At 41.6% G+C, this 24,551-nt stretch overlaps 1 protein-coding gene across 1 annotated transcript in view; it reads left to right on the top strand.

Annotated features, from left to right (window-relative positions):
* The first annotated feature begins 2,204 nt into the window (after nucleotides 1-2,204).
* polrmt (polymerase (RNA) mitochondrial (DNA directed)) overlaps nucleotides 2,205-24,551 on the top strand; it is a 51,690-nt gene continuing 29,343 nt past the window's right edge. Inside the window, exons 1-11 of the mRNA XM_030050175.1 lie at nucleotides 2,205-2,412; nucleotides 3,941-4,036; nucleotides 4,533-5,404; nucleotides 6,261-6,394; nucleotides 12,559-12,745; nucleotides 16,352-16,501; nucleotides 18,404-18,571; nucleotides 19,137-19,307; nucleotides 19,913-20,152; nucleotides 22,674-23,459; nucleotides 24,163-24,285. Coding sequence (XP_029906035.1) covers nucleotides 2,268-2,412; nucleotides 3,941-4,036; nucleotides 4,533-5,404; nucleotides 6,261-6,394; nucleotides 12,559-12,745; nucleotides 16,352-16,501; nucleotides 18,404-18,571; nucleotides 19,137-19,307; nucleotides 19,913-20,152; nucleotides 22,674-23,459; nucleotides 24,163-24,285 — 3,072 coding nt within the window. The 5' untranslated portion in view covers nucleotides 2,205-2,267. The remainder of the gene's footprint in view (nucleotides 2,413-3,940; nucleotides 4,037-4,532; nucleotides 5,405-6,260; nucleotides 6,395-12,558; nucleotides 12,746-16,351; nucleotides 16,502-18,403; nucleotides 18,572-19,136; nucleotides 19,308-19,912; nucleotides 20,153-22,673; nucleotides 23,460-24,162; nucleotides 24,286-24,551) is intronic.

Below are 24,551 nucleotides of genomic sequence, written 5' to 3'. Positions count from 1 at the left end.
GTGTGTGTGGGAAACCCAGCACAGACTGTGTGAGTCACACTGGTCAAAATTACAGTAAAGGCCTTGCCTGTAGGGTCATTCTGATGTCTGTCTTGCTAGACTGTAATGGACAGTAATGGACAGAACATAATAACATTACAAGTGTGATTAACACTGTTTGAATGTACAGTTTGGCAATTTACTGTAGACTGTAAAAAGTCCCAGTGCACAGCATCTCTCAGCTGCAGCCTAAAAATGTGATTCGAGAAACATGTTTCATAAAATTTCCATATTCAGGTCCAAGTATTACTTTTTTGGTGTCTCAGATGTCAGCATGTGGAGGCCCACGAGGCTTTGAGAGGCACTCTTTTTTCCACAGGGGACAGGTCACTAATTCCATCTAAGATGTGTGTCTCACACACACACACACACACACACACACACACAAATGCATGCACACTCACACGTGTCCATACACAAACACATGCCAAAGGCATTTACCAATGCAAGCATCTCACGAAGAAGTATCTCCATCAAGTTTCCCTGGCCAGGTGAAGCAGTTTCAAAAACAGTCCTGTCTCCATCTGTTAAACAAATAGGGAGCCCCTACAAAGGTGTGCAAAAGAATCCACATGATCAAAGTGTATGAGAATGGCAGCCTTGTCCTGGCCTGGCCATTATCAGGCCTCATGAATGCCTGTCTTCTCCTCTTTTGTTGGTCGAGGCATTGACAGTCACTCACCCGGCAATGACTGTCACACCAGCGCAAAGAGCCAGCCGCCGACAGGGGCCGACCACATCAAACGAGCCTGTCAAGGGGCCCTGCTCGTGAACCGTGGCAACAAACACCTCCTGATCCTCACCTACAGCTCAGCAGCAGACACCCACTGCTGTGCTCTCAGCCACTGCCTCCATTGAGAAAAGATGTACTGCCTGGACCTCATTTCCCTCCATCAACCCCCCCCCCCCCCCCCCCCCCCCTGTCTCAGTCTGTCTCTCTCTCTCGCTCTCTCTCTTTCTCGCTCTCTGTCAAGTAGGGCTTGTGTTAACCTCCAGCCTGCCGCGACACAAAGGGGCTGCTAAAGTGTTTAAGAATGCTTTAGGATGCATGACAAGGGGAACCTGACACTGCTGGGGGTCAGAAAGCATACAGGATGTGACTGAGATGAATTCTGCTTTACCTTCAATTTGGAGCTGAGTCACAGTCGGTGTGATTTAAACTGTCCAGTGTCTGAACTTCAAAAGGTGAATGGAAAAAAAGGGGCAATAATTTTCATGTGGCCGTATCAAGTTGCCACTTTGGTTTTGCTTTGCTTGTTTTGTAGTAGCACTATTAGTGGCATGCTACTGTAAATCATCAGGTTTGTGTGGAAAAAAAAAAAAATGAATCTAACCACTCAAACTGCAAAATCACTATTTTTCTCCCACTAGTGAATTAAGAGTTTATAAAGTAGCTGTCACTTTAAAGTAACCACCATAATGATCTGTAGTCTAATACTCAGTTTTGGGACAGTCTACCTGAACCCTAGCATTAATGATGCTGATGAATGGCTCTTTGTTTATTTACCAAGAAGCTAGAAATTGCTAATATCTTGTATTTTTCTCTGTAAAATCAACCCATTTATATACATACTTTATATCAAACAGAAATGAACAAACAAAAAAAAAGTTCAAAGGATTCTATACAGGATTTCACACAGAGATGAGAAATTATGCATAATGTAAAACAAGTGAACATGTCAAACTCTGACACAAAATATTTAGCTCATACCACCTTAAATATAAACACATAAATATAGTGTACAACATTCTCGTTCAGCTTGATCTCTTTGAACTTAAGACATCTTATGTTTGACCTCCACTGTGACTACTGTAGTTTGTGCATTGTCTGTGCTGAGACTGCCACCTATAGGCCAGTATATGTCAAACTACTGGCACTTTTGCACACTTACCTACTGAAAAGACAGCAGAAGAGGAGAGGGACTCATGAATAAAGGAGTGGAGTCAGCCTACAAATATAAAACAGAGGGGAAAAAATGCATAAATTCTGATAAATGAACTCTAATATATTTTATCACCTGAGAAAAAGCCAGTGAAATCTCTCCTGTGGCCACTGGGAACCCCTCAGTGTGAACAGGAACAGAAAACAAGAAAAGGCTCACTCGATTCATCTGCCATCCTCTGATCACGACTGTTCAACCCCAACGATTGTCCCTCGCGATCGATTAACTCGGTCTTATCCAAAATGGCGACCTAGTGCTCAGACATAACGCGGTTAATATGTCAACATGTCACTCCTCAGAGTCTGTGCCTTTACCAAGTGTCTGAATCGTCGCAGTTTGTTTGAGAGATGCGCCGTCGTCCGCGTGTCTCGCGTGGACCGCTGTCAGCTGTGTCTCACGAGGACAAACGGCGCCGCGAGACGGATACCAGGTGAGTCCATGGGTGTCCTCTCCTCCAGTCACAGGGAGCCTTGAACCACAACATTACAGACAGGACAGGGGACAGTGACGCACCAGGAGAGGACTCGGCGGTGATAACAAGACGGTTTATGTGCATTTAGCTTTATACACAGTGACTTTTGTGAGAGCGCCGCCATGTATTTACACGTTAGGTCACAAACCAGGAGACGTGGTTTGTGACCTAACGTGGCAAGACAAGACAAGACAAGGAGAAGTGGTCAAGTCTTTCACTGCCGGGACTTAAAATTAGTCAAACTACATCCTTAGGTGCGCTCCCTCATTTTGCTGTGGACAGTAAAAAAATGCAGCATGTCATTTGCTTATTTACAGCAGGCATTAAGTAGAGTACCCATGTTGTCCAGTACAGTCTCCAATGCAGTGCTGTTGATGATGTCCTAGTAGACCTGGCTTTTTCCACGGCAGCCATTTTGACATGAAATAGCAGGGCAAACACAGGTGTTACCAATCACATGAATTACGGCTCTGCTCCATAAAAGAGTACCAGAGTGTTTCCAGTGAGCCAGCACGAACAAAACCAGAACCTAACACCATTGCAACTAAATGGAACAGGATCTGAATTAATGTCATGAATAACACCTGTGTTTACCCTGCTATTGTAATGTCAAAATGGCTCCTGTGAAAAAGGTCTGTTGTTTTGGAAGTCATCCTCACAGAGGACGTCATTCTGCAGGCTTTATTAGTTAGGGCTGGTTATTTGCAAGGACCTTAAAATATAACACATCTCAAGATACTCGGGTCAGGATGTAATTTGTATCAAGAAACATTGACGGGGTTGGAATCATTGAGTAACTTATGATATGATACAATCACAGTGTTTTACCCATGATAAAGATTCGATAGTGCCATCATACAGGCGTTTCTGCTATATGCGATATATTGTAAGATAATCAGCTATGACACATTGTGATATCTGTAACTGAAAAAGAAAATAATACCCTGCAAAAAGCAAAATATTTTTTTCAGTAAGCAGGAGTCAGTTGTGTTTTTCAGTGTTTTAATCTGCATAGCAACTGCAACTAAATACCTAAACGCAGGAAACAAATTCACCTCACATGGGCAGTCTGCAAATTACGTTGAAAACTCAAATATCGGTACTTGGTACACGTGTATTGATAAACTCTTACAGGAGAAATTATTGCATTATTTGTATTTTTTGTTCCATCTCTAGTATTGACTGAAAATGTAGAAATGGAGTGTAAAGCACACCCTTCTCCATAACACCTGGGAGGACAAAATATACAACATATCATATGCTAAATCGGGTGACAAACTGACTTACAACAGTTTAATTCAAAACGCTCTTTCAAATATTTTAAAGCAGAATCAGCACAGTGTGCTTACCGTAGTGTACTGTAAAATATAAATATCATAATGTCATATGAAAGTGAAATGTTTTTTTTTTTTTTTTTTTTTTTTTTTCATCACTGTATTATTAATCGGCTCTAACATTTCCTGTGTGCTCTCTGTGCTTTTTTCAGAGACACTCTTGTGGCTGCAGCAAAGAAATTTCTCATCTCTGATAAAAAGAGAGGATGGGAAGAAACGTGCACTCGAACGGTTTCAGCTGTTAGATGGTAGGTTGGTCAGTTCAGACATCACATTTTTTACAGTACAGTGCCATTCCACACTAATTATCCTGCCAACTTGTATTACTGTATTGCACAAAAATATAGTGTGGACAATGCTGATTAACCTGGATACATTATGCAGACTAGTAACATGAACTGGAAAGATAATCAGTGCCCACCAATGCTGCTTTCCTGTTTTGTCCATGACTTTTGACACATGATACTTGTAAGGATTTTAAGTCATAGCACTTTTTCAAGTACTTTTCATTCCTAAGACCTGCTTTGACTCACAAAGTTTCTGGCTGTCCTCGGCTCCAGTGTCTTGTACCTTGAAGTGCTGCCTTCCTGTGAGGATTACATACGCTTACAAGGCTTAATCAGCCTTGAGTTGTTGCCTTGTCAACATACAGCTTTTCATATTTTTAAGTACATTACCCTGAAATTGGCCAGTAAGTAATTTTGTTAACTTATCATATCTGACCTTTCTGTTTCTCCCTCTTAGTGCTTGAGGCCAGAATCCAGCAGCTGCAGTCTGACGTTCTAGATGTCCAACATGTGAAGGTGCAGGTTATCAAAGCCCCCTCTTCAGGAAGAGGGGGTCCACCTGGTAGGGGTCCCAAAAACAAGACTCAGGAGAAAACGGACTTCCCTAAATCAGCACACTCTGGTACGAAAGGAGCTTCTAAATCCCAGCCTAGCCGCTGGATGGAAAAACTAAGTCAGGAGAAGAAGAACAAAATAAAGAAACAGCAGCATCTCCAGCAGAAAATACAGAAGACTGTTGATGAGAAACCAGCACCAAAAGCTAAAAAAAGCAAAAGCAGCCAGATGTTACCTGGTACGTCACATAAAATCATATCTTCTGCAGCTCAAAAGACTATAACCACTGTTAAGAGGAACAAAGGTTCTATGAAATTGTCTGATGCAATTAGGGCTGCAGTATCTGCACCAGTTACCTCCACTGCTGCTGCTGCCGCTACAGCAACAGCAGCTATTCCTCACAAGGTCTCGAAAGGGAAAGGGAAGGACTCTAAAAAGCAGGTTCCCAGCCGAGAGGGCCAAAGGCAGTCTGCTAAAGATGCCGAGGCCAGGGCTAAGGAGATTGCTGAGGTGGAGGAACTGGAGAAGAGGCTCAGCCAGCAGGTCAGCCAGTGGGCATCCTCAACGAACTCGGAGCGCCTTGTGGTAGACAGTGACGCAAACACATGTGGAGACATCCAGTCTAGCCTCCGCTCTTACCTGGAGGCGTGCGTGTTCGCAGGGGACATCGAGCGCGCACATCAGTTTCTGCTCAGCCAGCACAGAACTATGAATCGACGCAAACAGCTCAACATTGAGATGTACAACATCATGATGAGGGTCTGGGCCAAGAAGGTGAGGCTTAAGAGCTGATGAAACTGTAAACTACCTGACCTAGGACCATTTTTGAGGTCATGTTGCTGTAGCGCTGGGCCGTATATTGATATAATATCAATATTCAGACAAGAGACTAGATATTGTCTGGGATTTTGGATATCGTAGAATCATGATATGTGTTGTCTTCCTGTTTTTAAATGCATTACAGTAAAAGGATGCAGTTTTCTGATATTTTTAGGCTGTTGTAATGTAGCTGTTCTATTATTTGTCTCTAGCCGCATAGTCATCATATCCACATTAATAATGATTTGTTAATCAAAAATCTCTTGTGTGTAAAGTGATAGGGATGACTATTGGTGCTCTCATGAAAGGACCAATAGTCATCCCTACACTGTCATCACAATATTGATATTGAGGTATTCAGACAAAAATATATTGTGATATTTATTTTTGTCCATATCACCCAGCCCTGGTTGATTATTAAAAAATAATGGCTAAAATATCAATATGACTTGGGTGGGATTGTCAGTAATTCTTGTAGGTTGAAAGAAATCTTAATGTGCTTCTGGTCAGGTAATAAAGTTTATTGCGTAGTAATGATGTACACATTTTTTCTAATCATGTGACATGTTTATAAGTACATCCCAACTAGAGTATCTCCTGAAAGGTGAGGTAGCCTGTTAATGCATTCTCAGCATTACTTGGGTTAATGCTGTTATTACTACTAACACATGCCACATCTCACCATTTCCTATGAAAGCCTTTTGCCACCTATGAATAACAACTGCCAGTGAATTTGGAAGTTTTTCTGCTGTTGAATAGATGATAATTGGCAAAGCTTGGTAGTACTACTGTGTGTTTCTCTTCTTTGCAGGGCACACTGAGCCATATTGGCCGCATCTTTATCCTGGTAGAAGAGGCGGGACTAAAGCCCAATCTGGGATCCTACTGTGCTGCTCTGGAGTGTATGGGCCGCACCCCCAACTGTTCCCCACGTGTCATCAACAGGTATACACGCATATACATCACAAAAATAAGGAGTCCTCATACATTTTGATGAACTAACTTGTTAAGTTTAAACTTTTGCAATTGTAGTCCTACTGTAAGGCCAAGGAAGGTCAACCTCAATATGATGAGAGGTGCAGCTGCAAAACAGAGGCTCACCAGCAGGGGTCATGTTATCCCTGTGGATCTCAGTTTTCCCATTCTGGCAGTAATGAGTGTTGCTGATTCTTTGTACATTGAACTTATACCTGGAAATTATCCTGCCAGGAGAATACTTAAACTGGCTACTCAATTCTTGTAATTGCATTGCTTGCATTTGATAATTTTGGGGGATTTCAAAAGTGTGTAGCAGCTACTTCACTACTGCACACTGAAGTGAGTCAGCCAGTGCCAGGGATAACGGTTAATAATAAAGCATTTCATTATTAACTATTCACTTAAAATTTTAGCCCAGCCGACAGATCATTCCTGTTGCCACCAGGGTGCAAATTTCACTATGAACATTGAGGTACATTCCTAATTTCACATCTGAAGACTTTATACATCATCTTCTTCATTGTTATATTCTGTATGCATTAACATTTTCATAATAATTCCACTTTCCACGTTATACATAGCAAAATTTTTATCTTGTGGTATATTTATACATACTTGTATATCATACATTTCTAATTAGCATGCACATATAGTAAGGATTTTTTTTCTTTTTACTGTTAGTATAGCTTTATATTATTTGACTTCCCCCCCCCGCTGAATCCTATTAGATGTTGATGCAAGAACCTGATTAGGACTGATTAAAGTTCAATCTTATGTTGTTGACTAAGGCCCAAACAGGCCTCATTTGGCCTTTTGATGTTGTGTGCTCCTCTTGTGAATGAAAACTTGGCATTTTCTCTGAATTCCAGAAAGTCCTCTCTCTCTCCTGCATAGCAAGATGATATCTACATATATTTATTTTTTGGGTAACTCGACATTTGGCAGCTGTGTTCCTCTCCCTTATGGCTGAAATTGTTTCCATAAAAACCAAACATAGCAAACTGGCCACTGTTACAAGTGGTCCCTGCTTTATGTCTGTATAGACCGTGGAAGCATCTGTGTCATTTATCCTTGCTTTTCTCAAGGCCCCTTAAGATTGTTGAGATTATGGCTGCATGCTGATAGGATCTTTTTTGTGGCTGGGCCAGAGTCACAGAATCATTACAAGACAGCACAACTGTACTGATGTGTTGTGTATTGTGTTGAGTGTGTTTGTGTGGACAACCTGGTGCATTTAGTCTGGCTCTCTCCTCAAGCTTGGAGCCCAGTGGCGTCTAAGCAGCTCATCCTAACAAATAATTTTCGATGAGTATTATTAATCAAGTCATATTGTCACTGTCTGTGTGTCACCCCAGACAGAGATTTATTGTGCAATATTCAGCACACAGAAACCTTTTGGGCATTTCTGCAAGCTCAAAATCAATGGGAGGTCCACATTTATCATAATGAGTGCTTCTGTGTGATGGCAGCGGATAGAATCAGCTGACCTGTTGCCCTGGCAGCAGCAGGGGTGAATGGATGTCAGTCAGACAAAATTGATTAATACTGCATCCCTCTGCTTTTTTTTTTTTTCCAGAGGAACCATTAAGTTGGCATTATAGTAGAAACACTGCAGGTCACATTATTTTCCTCGATGCTCTGTGATACCAAAATACAAGCTAACTTTTGGAAATGTCATCATGTGATATCTAAAAAAATGGTATGGATGCCCTGAAAATTTACTCTGGTCTTTGTGACATGGGAAACATATAGTCCATAACATGTTATAAATCTATAACCCAAAATCCTGTAACATGGTGTTGCAATGGGTCAGTGTAATCTAGTGAGGAGACAATACAGAGATTTCCAGGTCAGTGCTGCTGGCTTGATTATTTGTTTGAGGGCTCCATCAGCTGCTACCATGTCAAGTGCTGTCAACCCTCTCTCCTACACACATACACACACATACACACACATGCACACAAACACACATACACTCTTTCCCTGGTCCCTGGGGATGTCACCCTATGCAGCTTGGTCCAATAGCAGGGCAGGTGGCAGGGCAGTAGGGGAGGTGGTAGGTAGCTGGTTGGTCCATCGATCACTGTAAGCTGATGCTTATGACATTGTTTCTCTGCTGTGGTGCTCTCTTGCTCACTCCCTGGTCAGGCAGTCTATCTTATCTTCACACACTGCTCATTCTCTTCCTCATCAGCTCCAGTTTCTCTCTATCTGTCTGTCATCTACCAGCTCCTATCTTAACTCTGCCCTCCTCGCTCCATGGCTCTACTACTGTAGTCTCCTAACATCAGTCTTGTCTCTCTCCAGTCTTCCCTGCAGCATCCCTGCCCTCTGTGTGGTACTGTTTCTCTCTCCGTCTCTCGCATTCACACACATTCACATCCCTTTCAGCCTATAAGTTTTTTCCTTTGTGAGTACCTTGTCCTACAGTGCCCTTTGCTCCCCAGGGTGCAGCAGAGCAGTCACAAGGCTGATTATGCTCTATCTCTCAACCTCCCTGCCTTCTTTGTTCCTCTGGACCACACTGCCAGCACTTGGCCTAATCCTCCTTTTGTTCAAGGCTTTCTCATTTGCTCAGGCCAAAATTGCACATTACATTACAAGAGACGCCTAGGCATGACTTAAAGTAGTCAAAAAAAAGAGAGAAAGAAAGAAAGAAAGAAACTGATGTCTTTGGCTTGCTTCAGAAATATTTCCAAACATACACTTCATCACATTAGGCACTTTATGTGAAAATGGCAGAAAATTACAGCACCTCATTCATTTATTTATGGGCAGAGCGCTGCTTGCCTCTGATTAGATTAACTTGGTGAAAGGTGCTGAGCCAGGATTGCCTCCAGATGGTAATTAGCTCACTGTTATTTGTAATTGTCTTGAGGAAAAAGGTGTGGCGGGTGAAAGAGAGCTCTCTCATCCCCACAGGTCGATGACAAATGGGCTCCCCAGCCTTCCTCGGCTGAACACTGTCCTGTATTTTTGCTGTTAACCTCTAGAGGGCAGTGCAATCACACAGGCTCTGCAGACTCCTCTATTTGTGCTAGGGAGAGGCAACACACCTTAGGGCATGTAAGGCACTAACAAGGTTTTATCCTACCAGTTTACACAGTGAACACTTTGCTGAAATACATAGTCGTTACATCACATGCACACAATATTTAACAGTTCAAAGGTAGGACATAATGTTTATTTAGCTAATATTTAAATTCTAGTGTAGCCAACATGGCTTGTGGATGGGATGCAATAAATGGGTAGATTGATGGATGGATGAATGAATAAACCCCTGGAGGAAAATGTAATTGTTATAATAGCCAGAACCAATAGTAACAGTTAATTAAGTAATTAAGTAATTGATTTTTCACACAATAAAACAGGTTCTTGCTTAACTCTTAATTCTACAGCTGTCCACTGGTGATTTATTACATAGACATAGCTATTTCCTCTGCTTTTTCATTTATTTTTCAGTAATACATTGTTTTTTCTATTGCTGCATCGCTTCATAATTGACTACGTTACAGCAGAGAAGCACAATGTCTCTTTGCACACTGCTTGCCTTCCTCTCATCACTAAATGTTTTTAGGAATGGAAGCTTCACATCAGTAAATGTCTGTGCTATACCTTAAATGCCTGTCCGTACCAAGTTCAATGTTGTCTCCCACAAGAGTCTACAACAAATGGCTCAAGTTATGAAAGAGGGCGTGGCTAAAATATAGAGGATGTGACAAATCATCACTAATGAAAAATGAACTCTGTTTAGTCCCATGCTGTCTCCCATGAGTGCCTAAAACAAACGGTTAATGAGTCATGGAAGGGGGCGTGGCTAAATTGTGAGGGGTGGGGCCTACTTATACCATTGAAACTCTTCCATGTTGCCTAAATCCATTTTCAGGTTGAGTCTTTTTGTTATGGACCACTCCCACTGCCACATTCCCTCTTTGCCAGTTGGCATGGACACAAAGACACACCTTCATACACACACACACACACACACACACACACACACACACACACACACATACACACTCGACCTCCATGCTAAATTCCAGCCTCCTAGGACAACTGCAGCCGCCAAAGGGTGGGGAAATTTTTTGTCCATTGGGAAACCGATGGACAGAGCCAGCTATAGAGCTGCTGGTTGCAGTTAAAAAAAAAAACACATGGTCTTTATGTTCTTAGACATAATAGTAGACATTTTGTAGAGATTAGTTGATTAATTGGTAATTAATTTTACTGACTAGCTGTTTCATTAAAATCCCAAAAGTCTGCCACCTAGCGTGTCCAATTGTCTGTGCTTTCCCTGAATATCAGACATTAAGAATGTAATTGTATCTTAATTCAGAATGTAAAGCAGAATGTATGTTGTGGTCATGAGACAGATAAATCACTCGTGCGATTAATAATATTGAATAGTAAAATTCCCAAATTATTTACACTACAAACAAAACATTGATCACTAAGGTCATTTTTATCCGACGTAACGCTGAAGACTAAACATCATCTTGAAGTTTATTCATCCACATGGCATGTAGATATCATCTTTCCAGCTGATTTATGAAAAAATCATATTGTTAAGCCCCTTATTTGTATTCCAGTGACAGGTTGTACACTGGCATTATCGGCACTCTGCAGTCCAGTCATGGAGGCTCGCACTCTCTCCAGGAGATTCTATTTGAATAAACATTTCACTGATGTCATCAGTGCCCATATGCCTCTGGACCAACCTCATACCTTCAGTGTGTCTGGCACGACAGCCCACCAATGCAAATGCTGAAATTGCTATTCTGCTACTGTCGATTAGTCCAGGGAAGCCAAACACGTCGATTCCACAGAGGGAGCCTCTTGTTTTGAAAGCGAATTAATCAGGGACTAAGTTAGTTATGTGATTATTTTAGTCCCAGTCCCCCGATGAAGAGAGAGGTCAGAAGGTTTTTGAACTCTCAACTTGTGATTAGACTCCCAAGTCCGTTCCATCATGATAATCAGTCTCCCATTAAAATTGAAGTCCACTTCGCTTGACACGTTCGGTGTGGGTAGTCTTGCTAGCTGTTTGAACAGCAAGCGTGGACAAGAAGCACCAAGTTAACCTCCTAATAATTGGAAAGGAACTGCAATTACCTCAGCCAATGAATTTGGAAGCAGTGGGGTTTTTTTTTCAACCTTGACGTGTTTTTTCAAGCAAGATATCTCAGAAATGTTTGGATGAATGGTGATGGCGGTGATCCAGATCTTGGATTTCTCCTATGAGATGAGATGTTGGTTTTCAGCCATAACTTATTGTGCTGTGTTCATGTGCTGGTGGGATGGCCCATCTGGGGCGTCCAGCTAGACCACTCAACAACATCGTGTTCTTAGGCTATGTTGTCAAAAAATCAAACTTCCTTGTTAAGCTTTTCTCGTGTTTTTTGTTTTCTTGATCTTTAATGATGTATACAAAATTATTTCAGCCTCATTTTAATTGGATTGAAAGGTTTAGCCTATTTGTTAACTGTTTTTTTTGTGAATATTTTATTCTTAATTCTTTCATTTCAACTCAACATAATAGAAAATAGTATATGTTAAAGTCATGTTTAGCAGTCATATAGTCCATATACCAAAAGCTTGGACAATATGTAAGTTAAACTATCTTCATTCCAGTAAATCAGTGTATTAACAAAGTTTGAACTAGAGTGATAGAGTTGAGTACAGCAATATTTTACAGTGGGTTACAGTGGTTTGGGGATTCCATCTCATTTATAATTTTCTTCCAAACATAGTATTCCTCATTTTATATGGCCTAAGTACCATGTACGCTGTTTGTGCTGGTTTCACAAATAACAATGCCCCATGTTCACAATAAAGTCAAATAAGTTAATTTGGAACAGAAATCCAACAGAATTTAAGCGGGTGCATGATGATGCATGATGCAAAATCATGATGCAAAATGCTATGTTCATTGTTTTCAAACACAGCAAACATGATATTACAATATTATTTTGTTAAACTTTTTCTTGTTCATTGAAAAATCCAAAATGTTGAACAAGCTTTGTATACTGTCCAGCAATTTATTTCACAGTTGCAGTATTCAGCAAAATAATCAAAATATGATTACTTATCAATATCATGCAGACCTACATATTGTGTATGTGTATGTTCAGGTGCCTGAGCCAGATGGAGGAGGACGGCCTGTCTGTGGACGATCTGTTCAGCCAGTGTGTGTTCCGGCAGGATGAGAGAGACATGCTGCTGAGGGCCGTCCGCACCGTCCAGCCAGACTACCAGCCCAAGCCCAACACCACCCTAACACCCTGCGCCTCACCGCTGGTCCAGGACTTCTACTCACAGGTACGGTACCACATGCCAGCTGTTCACTAAAAATTCATTCACCAGGTGCTGGAATGAGCACGAACTTAAATAAAAAGAAAAAACAACAAAAACTCATCCTCAAAGACCCAGTGGGATGGAAATGTTTATGTGAAACTTTTAATACTGGGAGCGTTAATCCAGTGTCTGGATTCATTTTATTATCAGGAACCTCAGTAGGCGGTCTTTCATGGGTCAAGAGAAAAAGCATAATTGGCCATTGTTTTCATTATAAATCATATACTATTGTTTATCTGTGTTGGATGCAGTTAATTGCACACTCTGGCCCTTATGCTTTAAATGACATTAATTCAAATTCAGTGGATTAGGTAGTTACTTGTATGTGCTCTGTTTTGGTTATTTCAGGTTTGAGATTGCATGTCTACCTTAATCCATTCATATGATTTGCTATCCCATATCCACTGTGTGTTTCTGTAAAAGGATATAACTGGAGTATCTAGAATCCACCCCATTATGTGGTTTGCAAAATGAATTTGCAGCCAAGGAGCAAAGCAAAAGAGTTGCATGGAGGTTAGTTAAGGGAATTTATTTAGAAACTGATAGTGGAGCTCTATGGAAGAAGTGATAATGTATGTCTATAAATAGAGATAAATGAGCTATTTTCAAGGCTGAGCTGTGTGTATGCTGAGTGAGTCAAAGCACCAGAGAGCTGAGAAAGCTGTCAGTAGGCACCAGCATGACTATGAAAGATGTGATTGTCACCCCTTCATAGGCAGGTAGGCATGGCCTATTTATAGAGTGAGCCAACACTGCTTTCGAACGGTGTCTCTCCTCTCCTCCCCTCTCCTCTCCTTTTCTCTCCTCTCCTCTCCTATTTTTTGCATCTCCTCTCCTGATCCTCACATGATTCATTTACAGCTTTTTGTACGCCCAACAATATTTTAAGCCACGATGCTTGCAACATATTCAGTTTGTTCTTTGTCAGGCTGACATATTGTTGGTCTTACTGATCTTATTCTAGACCCAAGTATTTCAGTCAGGAGGCCATGTATTTTTATCTCATAAGTTACTTCCAGTTACATACGTAAGGTTGATTGAGTAGTCAACTGGCTAGTCTTGCTGACTTGGTGGCAGGCTGACTGGCTGAAAGGTTGGCCAAGCAATGGGTCTGCTGGGTGATTGAGTAGCAGACTGGCTGTCTGTGTGGTCTCCTGAGGATTTTCAATTACTGTTAGCAACAGCCACACAACCTAATTACAATATTGTTTGCTGGTGTGAGTTGGCATTTTGATTAAGTTGTTGCTCGTAGGAAATGCAGTTTGATCTAGTTTCAGCTTGATATCGGAGGTTTTATGGTATTCTCTCATTTAATTATTTTTGTCATTGTATGCTCAGCCTATACTGCTTGTTTTGTAATGAATTTGTAATATATCTTAACTTAAAATTGCAATCGGTATGTGGATTATGATTAGATTGTACAATTCAAACTGAGAACTTTCTTGGTCAGACGTTGTGGGTTTGCCTGACCTGGGGTGATGAAGGCCACACTAACGAGGTAGGTTTTGCCAGGCTGCCTTGGAGAAAGAACTGTGGCTTTGACAGAGCAAGGGAGAGTGCGGTAAAATGAGGGGGGCAGAATGAGGACAGGAGGGAAGAACAGATGAGAAAAACAGTGAAGAAGGAAGAAAAAGGAGAGGGAGGGAAAGGGGAAGCACCCCAGGGAAAAGAGGAATCATCAGTACTTTTATTGTATGGTTGTCTTGTTCTATAGCATCCAGCCAGAAACAACAGAAGAAGCACAAGTGCATGTTCATAAACACACACTGCACTGGGAATAAACACAGTACACACAAACATAGATGAGCTAAAACATACTCATACATTCATATTCATTCAGTTTTATCAAGCATAAAAAAGAGATCTACATGCAGCTACATGATGTCTAAACCTAACAATAGTTCAGCATCAAAGCAGAAATGATTATAATTGCAGCCCCCCACTGTACAGTTGTAAGCTTTTTGCCCTTTTTTGTATGCCAGGAGCGGCTTGTGTTCACAGCTCCAGTACAAAATAATGTGACTTTGTTTCACTACCAGTGGTCTATTTATTGATCCCCTCCCCATCTACTGATACCAAGGTGTTAGCTTCTCCACCCGTTTATTGTTCTGAAGTGGTAATATTGTGCAAGAGCTGGTCAGGCTAGTGATTTATCTGCCACACAGCGTTAAGCTTTGCTTTGGCTGCTGTCCATGCAAGGTCCCTTTGAGGCCTGATTTAGTGTTTGTCTCGCCTGCTGTCTCTGAGTTAATAAAGGTTTCTGACTGTTACACCACATCCACCCACCATACAACCTCTCTCCAGTGTGTTTACTGATAATATCCAGATGTGCTACCAGTCCTGGCAAGCTCTCATGTTCTTTAATAATAAATGACAGTATGTAAAACACATATGGGACTTGTCAGTAATGTTGCGTGTCAGACATACACACGCACTAACTCCCAAATGATTTCATCAGCTATTTGTGACTGCAATGCAAAGTGTACATGTGCCTCTACTTTCTATGGGTTGTCAATAAGCAGCCAGCAAGCTTAAGCGTTTTCTTTTAATTAGTCTTGGAGAAATGTGATGGAAAGGCATTTCCATATCTACTTGATGTTAATTGGGGCCATGCATTTGTCAGTACATGTTTTCCCTCATGCTCTGCTTAGTTTTCTCCTACCTTCTGGTGATTACTGTACACAAACACTTACAGTGGTGCTTTGACTTCCTAACATCTAGCTTAATCACAGCCTAAATATTTACCAGTACTGTATAGCTTTCCTCAGTATATATTGTTATGAGAAAGTCACAATTTTCATCATGGAGCCTGAATCATATCACAGAAATGGACGGGATAAACTGCAGCTGTGTTCACAATCAGTCACAGATTCTTCCAAAACAAGAAAACCAGTAATATCCTTATTAAAATTTTCAGCTTCAGGAAGTTTTGTGACAGTTATCCTAACCATTTCAGCTTCTTTTGCCCCAAAAGAGAGGCATAAATTTGGACTGTCTGCAATGTAATTAAGGTACTCCTCTGGCCTTCTCATTCTGTGATCCAGTTCAAGACCTTTTTGATCAACCATAGCTTTTCTAGACCACAAAGGTTGTTACATCTAAGGGTTAGATACTTTTGTTCAGGAGCACTGTGGGATTTTTGGACACTTATGGTGCCCAGCGATTTAACCAACAACCTTTGGTCTCCAAATCTCACTATCCAAGCTGCCAGTGTGTAATTTAATCTTCAATTGGATCTTGACAACAAAATGCCAGTTGGTCAAGACACCAGCAGGCTAATAATGCAATTTGACAGAGCACCTTCCATGTTTCTACACCATATTAGGCTGAGAATAATGAGCTATTTGTTTGCTTTCTAGCAGTATGGAGCCAGATCTTGTGTGTTTGAAGCCCAGTTATTCTCTTGGCAGCAGACCGCAATGGTTTTTTGACTCATCCTTTGCTCACTGGCCTGAGAAGGCTCTCACTGCTATCGTAGGTAGCAGTCATTAATTCTCTCCCTGTCTCTCACTATCCCCTGCTCAGTCATAAACATGTGAGTTTAAACCCTCTACCATGTGTGTATTCCAGAGGGCAGACCATCAATACCCCAAGCTGGACTTTTCTCAGGAGGAACTGCAGGAGCGCTTCAAACGTCAGCTCAGCATGGAGCAGGCCTGCACCGTTACCATCGACTCTGTGGAGGTGGCCATGCCTGTCACTGAAAACATGACCAAGATGGTAAACAAATCCACCTGCCAACACTCCCACAACAATCCCTTTCTGCTTGGGTCAATACAGACAGCTACCATTGCAGATTTATTCTTATATTATACTGAAACTACTCAAATTATGTCTTTGGAATACAGCATGTCATGGGAAACCGAGCATTCACCTGGGAATAATTGTTAGTTAAGGACATATTCTTGAAATTTACAATATGGTGGATTTGTGCACAATCCAAGAGAAGACATGCTTCTAGTATCACACCTCAAAAATAACTCTGCAAACACCTCAACATAGATTTACTTTATTATCGGTGCTACATGGAAAATTTTTTAACATCAGTATGCCATTGTCAAATCTGTTCATTCAACAAATGCAACATTCAGAAGATCCATTCAGAAGACACTGAGATTCCCCTCTTGTACAATATTCCAACAATACAGTATGCATATCATACATACATATACAGCATACACAAGGCACACACTCAAAACACATACATAATTGGATGGTACTATTTTGATAAGTAGATTAATTGTCCAAAAGAAACCATGTTATTGATTTTGAGAAATTAAATTGTAATGCCGTGACACAGTCGCTGTAAACAAACAAAACCATGGTTGCGATAACAGATAGCCTTTATCTTCTGCTAATGCTGCTATTGTTGGAAGTGTTTCGTAAAACTAAGACCTCTTTTCCCAATCCCTTGGCTTCTTGTCACAAAGAGGATGTTGATACTTCTTTTTGCTACAGAGTAATCTTCATTTATGCCTTCAAACAATCCAGCAGATTTCCTACAAAATCTGACCCAGAGGCACACAGTGTAAAATGCAGTGTAGAGACTGCCAGTCTTCTTGGCAATGGTCTTGTGTTTTTCGGTTGTAATTATACTGTTATCTCAAATTTCATGTGGTGATCATGTATTGATGTTAAAAATGCTTCATTTATCAGAGTGTATATACTGTGAGAGAAAAGTTTCTTTTTTCCCCAATTTAAACTTTGAAACATGCGTCAAGGCCAAGCAGGTTAGGGAAGTAGGGACATCATTGTATTCTTGTGGTGTTTCCTCTTGCCAACTCTGGCATTTACAGTCCGGCCTGGCTGCTCTGCCTGTGCAGATAGGCTGCACAGGCGGGGGAAGGGAGCAGGCTGAGGGTCCCTGGTGGTCAGGAAGCATTTACAGACAGGCAGGGCAGAATGATAATGTATTGTAATGGAGGCCTCTGGAGAGAATGCTGAGTCACCTCTCCATCCACAAGCCAGACTGGTGCTACCTCAGACAGACTGGGAGGGCATGGTGCATGTTCACACATCACACATGCAGGCATGCACAGATACATGTTCATAACATTTACAGAGACACATGTATATGCACATGTATATACCTACATACCATACCTATCCACCTACCAGCCTATCTACTGAAACAAAATTATGTGTGAGAACACAAGAACAGGCTTTCCCTTCCCCTAATGGTTTAGATAAATAAGTCTGTGGCCCCATTATGCTGCTCGCAGATGGATACTCTGGTCTCTCCCTGTCATCTGGAGGTATCTGGGCCAAACAAGCCTAACCCTGAAACTGAATGCATAGTCATGTTGGACTGATTTTGTTTCCAAAGAGAAATAGCCCTATGTATACCTCTTCTCTTCTCTTCTCTTCTCTTCTCTTCTCTTCTCTTCTCTTCTCTTCTCTTCAATTCTCTTCAATTCTCTTCTCTTCTCTTCTCTTCTCTTCTCTTCTCTTCAATTCTCTTCAATTCTCTTTATAATGACTTTCAAGTTTTGGATCCAATTTGATGAACAGGGTTTGCTCAGAGGGAATGTTGTTCATTTTCTTTCTCCCATCCCTGAATGGATTTTATACTGTCAGTCACTGTTATAACAAGGATGATTGACAGCTGTGTCGCCCTATCAGAGGGAGCTTCTGGCAGAGCACCGGTCTCAGTGGCAGAAGACTCTCCTCCAGGCCCTCAGAGAGAGCAAAATGATCCTAGCCAAAACCAACACCAAGGACTATCGGCTCAACCTCTACCCTTATCTCTGTCTGCTGGAGGATCGCGAGTATGTCGACATCATGATACAGGTAATGCAGCTCACCCAATGCAATCTATAGCATGATGAGGTGCCTGAAGTCTAGCATTTGACAGGGACTTGTCAGCATTTCAGCCATCAGTGTTTCTGATTAATGACAGCTGTATTTTAATACACACCGTTAAAATATAAATGTGTAGCGCCTGTCACGCTTGTCCCTCCTTTGTTTTTCTCTCCATAGTCACTGTGTAATACAACCCAACCAATCTGGGTAACCACAAAACACTAATCTCAAAAGTGTCAACAGGACAACACAACAGCTGAAAAAGCATGAGGCTCTCTTTTTTATAACAAAGAAGAGCATGCATTGATCAGAAATGATTAACAATTCAAATACCCAGGAAGTGATGTTCTTTTCGAAAGGGCCATTTTCAATTTGTTGGTTTTTGATGAAGTTGATGAAGGAAGTTGTAATAGAGCTGAATTGACTGATATGGCATTTAAGTCAATCAAATTTGACACGAGTGTCATTCATGGTTTTGCTTGTATTTCCTCAAAATTTTTCATCTATGCTTTGATCTGTTTGACCTTTGAAAGTTTTTCTTCTTCTTGTCCAGAGTGTGTCCAGCCTGCCTCCCAGTGGAGAGTCACTCAAGATTTTAGCCAGAGACCTGGGCAACAGGTTGTACACCAAGTATTGTGTGCAACAGAAAGGCCGCAACCAGATTGTGGAAAAGCTGAGCAACATTTACAATGCTTACACCGACCTACTGGCCAAAGATACCAAGGTAGAGAATTTAGATCTTATTTGTTCATGTATATACATATCATATCAAACATATCAAGACTTTTTTTTTCTTTATTTTGCTCCATGTGGCTTTCACCATGAGCAAATTATGCTTACATTTCTTTTATACTCAATCTGCATTCGGGGATTTTTTTTGTATTCCATCTGGTTTATATCTCCCAAACTTTAAAATTTATATTGAAAGGGAGTTAATTCTAATGAAATGAATAATGCATAATATTTCCCCCTGACCCTTGTAATGCAATCACTCTGACAGTTCTTCCATTCCTTCAAGGTTGCTTGACCCTGTTGTAAATAACTATAAGATGTTGTCAAACAGTTGATGGTTGATAACATTTTAATACATCTAGGCTGCTTTTGTAATATTTATTAAGGCTCTTGCAACAAGAATGGGGTGTAATGATGATTGATTATGCCCAATTTGACCATTTCTCATTTTAAAATCTGAAGGGTAAAACTTAGGCCTTGGCAGTTAACAGAAAATTCACCATGCCTACCATCTCATGTAAACTTGACCTTGAATCCCCAGGGGAGGATGTCTCATTTGCTAGATGTAAACACATGACTTCTTTCCCCTCCCTGTAGGTATATGATGTCCTTCCCAGAGAACAGTGGTGTCAGCTTGAGACAGAGCACAGTTCAGGACCCACTCTCCAGGGGGATGAGACCCATTGGCCATATACTGTAACCGTGGAGCTGGGCACCTACATGGTGGACCTGATGGTCAAGAACCTCAAAATTAATAGTGACATCCTGAACCCGGCCTGTGACAGGAAGCTCATCCCCATTCTCTACCACATGTACACTTTCCGCAGCACCCGACAGGTACAACAGCTATGCAAATGCAGTAATAACAATAATGAGCCCTAGGGTAATCCTTCTGTTGCTGGAATCTATCTATCTATCTATCTATCTATCTATCTATCTGATCTATCTGTCTGTCAGACACTGATGTTGGATGAGAGGGCCTGGCTCACAATCTCAGTTCTAGTTCATCCCAAAGGTGTTGGATGGGGTTGAGGTCAGGGCTCTGTGCGGGCCAGTCAAGTTCTTCCACATCAAACTCACCAAACCATGCCTTTATGGAGCTGCTTTGTGCACTGGGGCACAGTCATGCTGGAACAGAAAAGGGCTTTCTCCAAACTGTCCCAGGGCTTTCTCCAGTAAGCTGAAGGATTAAGATTCCCCTTCACTGGAGCTAAGGGGCCGAGGTCGACCCCAGAAACTCTAGCCCATAGCATTATCCCTCTTCCACCAAACTTTACAGTCAGCACAATGCAGTCAGGCAGGGAACTTTCTCCTTGGCATTCACCAAACCCAGACTCGTCCATCAGACCAGATAGAGAAGCGTGATTCGTCACTCCACAGAACTGATATTAGTACCAGAGGAGGTTTGGAGCTCTACAGTTATTGAGTCAGCAGAGCATTGGCCACTTTTACCTAGTATGCGCCTCAGCACTCGGCGACTCCGCTCTGATTTTATACACCTGTGGCAATGGGACTGAATGAAACACCTGAATTCAGTGATTAAGAGGTGTGGCCCAATACTTTTGTCTGTATAGTGTATCTATCTGTCTTAAATAAAGGATGATGCAGTTTAACATATTTTCAATACAGAACATGAAACTGATGTGCCACAGAGAGTTTATGGCTATTGCTAATTTTCAACTCTTGTCCCTATTTAATTGTGCCCACATGGGGTTTTGTATGCAGGTCCCCACATCCTCCCTAATAAGCACATTCAGATCCTGATCTGAGAGACCACATTTGATAAACTGACAACAAGGTTCCTGAGCATTAACCCAAACCAAAAAAAGACCCTTTCAACAGAGATTTAAGTGGAAAAATTGGTCAAGGATTAGACTTAAAGGGATCGCCTGGAAACTAGCCTTGAGAGAAGTATTCAAAAGGGTTTAAAAAAATGTTTGATCCAGAACTGTGCACTGTAAGGACCCTACATCTATATTTACAATTATTATGTTCAGTTTGGCCACTCCAAATTTGTTCTCATGTTATTTTTTTTTTTTTTTTTTTTTTTTTTTTGATTGAGTGTTCACCACAGTAAATGTAAAAGTAATTGTAGCGTTGACATTTTCTTTGAACAAGTACGAATCACAGCAGGACCCAAACAAAGAAAATGCCTTGTAACTGACGACCTTCACATTGGACAGGGCTGTCTGTCATTCTACAGGACATAGCTCTGCTTTGTCAAGCCTTTCACCTTGTACACCTCAGCACCCTCCTGTCCAGAGTATATGAATTATAAAACCGTTTTTTCCCATATGTGAATTGGCAGAGGGAGCAGTTGAGTAAGATGAATAGGTTCCAGGCTAATCCCTTTTTTAGTGTCCCCTTAATTGGCTGGCTGATTTACTGCCCTGGGACCCTGGCAGGGGATTGGGGAGACTGTGTTCAGTCCTAGGAGGCAGAGAAAGGGAGAGAAAGAGTGAGAGAGATGTAGAGAGAATCCAGCCCTTGATGCACTTTGACAGAGGGGTGCATTGTAGGAATTTAAGCCCCCTCTTGCCCCTTCTGTATCCTTGTTTTTTTCTCTCTCTTTCTCCCTTTTTTTTGTTCTCACACACTTGCCCTCTTACTCTTTCTTTTTGTCTTTCTCTCCTTTGTTGTTCAGTGTGAGGATGGAGGTCAGTATGACAGCATATTAGTGCTATGTTGGGGAAAAACATATTGAGCTGGAGGAGAAAGAAACTCAGAATTTCAAAGATTAAAGTTGTAAATTTGTGAGAAAAAACTGGGAAAAAATAGTTTTTCTTTTATTTTTTGGCCAAGGAACCACATGGCTTCACTATGCAAGGTTGGATCAGCCACACACTGCAGCAGCAGCCGCTTGCTGTGTATTATGCCTGCAGTTGTTGACCTCACAGCAATGTCTCCTCAAACTCTGGATCCTTATGATAATGTTGTGATTCTGGGCTAAAATCACAAGTACTTCCTTATTCCTGTCCTCGTTACGAAATCCAATAGTATAAGAGAAATTGAGTTTTTCTGTAATACACAGCCCCATCATTTTTTTCTTCCTAAAATTGCCCTAATACACCGTCATAGGTCAGCCCATCAGGGGTGCATCCTAATGATTTTACAGCCCCGCATGACAGTGTGACTCATGCAAGCAATGCTGAGGTGTTATTTTTCCATGAGCCTGTTGGATTGGTGTTGAACCTGATATGATTTGCCTCAACTTAAATATGAATGTGTATGTTTATATACATGAGTGCAATTCTTTCCTTAAGGTGCAGTTAATCTGCCTACATGTTTCATAATCTGGTGAGTTAGGAGTAGCATGTGAATCAGGCCTGATATATTGTTGTTGTTATTTATCCACCAGGTCGGCTTCATTAAGCCCCACCCTATCCTGACCCAGATGCTGCAGGAAGCCATGGAGACCAAATTGACCTTTGACTCCTATGTGATCCCGATGCTGTGCCCACCTGTGCCCTGGATCTCTGCCAAGTTTGGGGCCTACTTGCTGACACCTACCAAACTGATGCGTGCGATAGATGGGGCCACCCAACACGAACTACTGCTGGAAAAATGCCAGAACCTCCATGCCGTCCTGGATTCACTCAACCAGCTGGGCACATGTGCCTGGAGGATCAATAAACCCCTCTTGGACATTATTATCTCCATTTTCAACGACCGAGGTAGTGACAAGCTAGACATCCCTCCACCCATGTCAGAGGCCCCTAAAATCCCCCACTTCAACCCCCAAGATCCTTCCTATACCTCCACCGAAAAGGCCCACATGAAAAGGGAAGTGATCAAGGCCAAAAAGAAATGCAGCGAGATGCACAGCCTGCGTATGGACGCTCTCTATAAACTCTCCATCGCCAACTACATGAGAGACGAGATCTTCTGGTTCCCTCACAATATGGACTTCCGGGGACGTACCTATCCTTGCCCTCCCTACTTCAACCACCTGGGGAGTGATGTGACGCGGGCTATTCTTGTCTTTGCGGAGGGGAAGCCTCTGGGCCCGAAAGGTCTGGATTGGCTGAAGATCCACTTGGTTAACCTAACTGGACTGAAGAAAAGGAGTTCACTACAGGGCAGGCTGGAGTATGCCAACTCCATCATGGAAGACATACTGGACTCTGCTGACAACCCTCTAAATGTTAGTCTGTCAACATTGGTTCTTGCCATTTTTTCAGCACATACTCCACCCATACTTTCACAGCTACACATACCACACCTGGGTATTTGGGACTACAGCTAGGTGACTTATTACTGATGCTAATTTCCAGGGTTGTGTGAACGCCACTGATAGATACACATAAAAATTAGCACATATCTCTTAAAGAAATACAAAGACAACACTTTTTTAATTAATGAAATTGATATTTAAACCAGCACAACTACCACATCACAGTCAGTGACTGGTCAGTGTAATCAGAATGACAAAATCTAATGAATTTCTATTAAAAAAAAAAAAAATACAGAAGAATATAAAAGACTTAACCAAAATCTCTTTGCTACCTAGATAGATGGAAGATTAAAGTTGTCATTCATTTAAGTCAACACAGGTGACGGAGGCAGGAAAATCCTCCCTGAAAGAAGTAACATGATTAGAAATCTCACAGTTGTTCACCATGACTATCAATGAGTCAAACAACTATATGAGTTTCTATTAAAATACAGGATACCCACCCTATAAAAATGCTCCTCCGTCTGTCTCACGGTGAGTGACTGGTCAGTGTAATCAGTGAGGAAAACTAATAGGGATATGAATTTCTGTCAAAATACAGGATAAAAATGCTCATCGGTCTGTGTTTTTGTATGCAAGATAAGTGTGTCACGTGGCTGTGTTTGTTTTTCAGGGAAAGAAGTGGTGGATGAATGCAGATGAGCCGTGGCAGGCTCTGGCCTGCTGCATGGAGATAGCTAATGCTGTGAGATCTCCTGACCCAACACGCTTCATCTCTCACTTCCCTGTCCACCAGGTACCGTAACACATCGGGTTGAGAATTATTTATGGACTGACAGGGGCATGCAGGTGTGCGAGAGACTGCCCTTTTTTTAAAAAAAATGTCACATTTGATCCTTGTAACAGTTAATGTATCCATCACCAGCATTGTGTCTCATCATAGTGCATCGGTGTCGAACCGTGTGCCATGGAGGGTCAAGAGGCTGCAGGTTTTCATTCCAACCAAAAACTCCACCAGGTGAGTTCACTGATTACCTCGCCTTCAAGCAGAGAGGTGGGACT

Source organism: Myripristis murdjan, chromosome 4, assembly GCF_902150065.1.
Source record: "Myripristis murdjan chromosome 4, fMyrMur1.1, whole genome shotgun sequence".
Lineage (NCBI taxonomy): Eukaryota > Metazoa > Chordata > Actinopteri > Holocentriformes > Holocentridae > Myripristis > Myripristis murdjan.
This window is presented reverse-complemented; position numbering and strand designations above follow the sequence as displayed.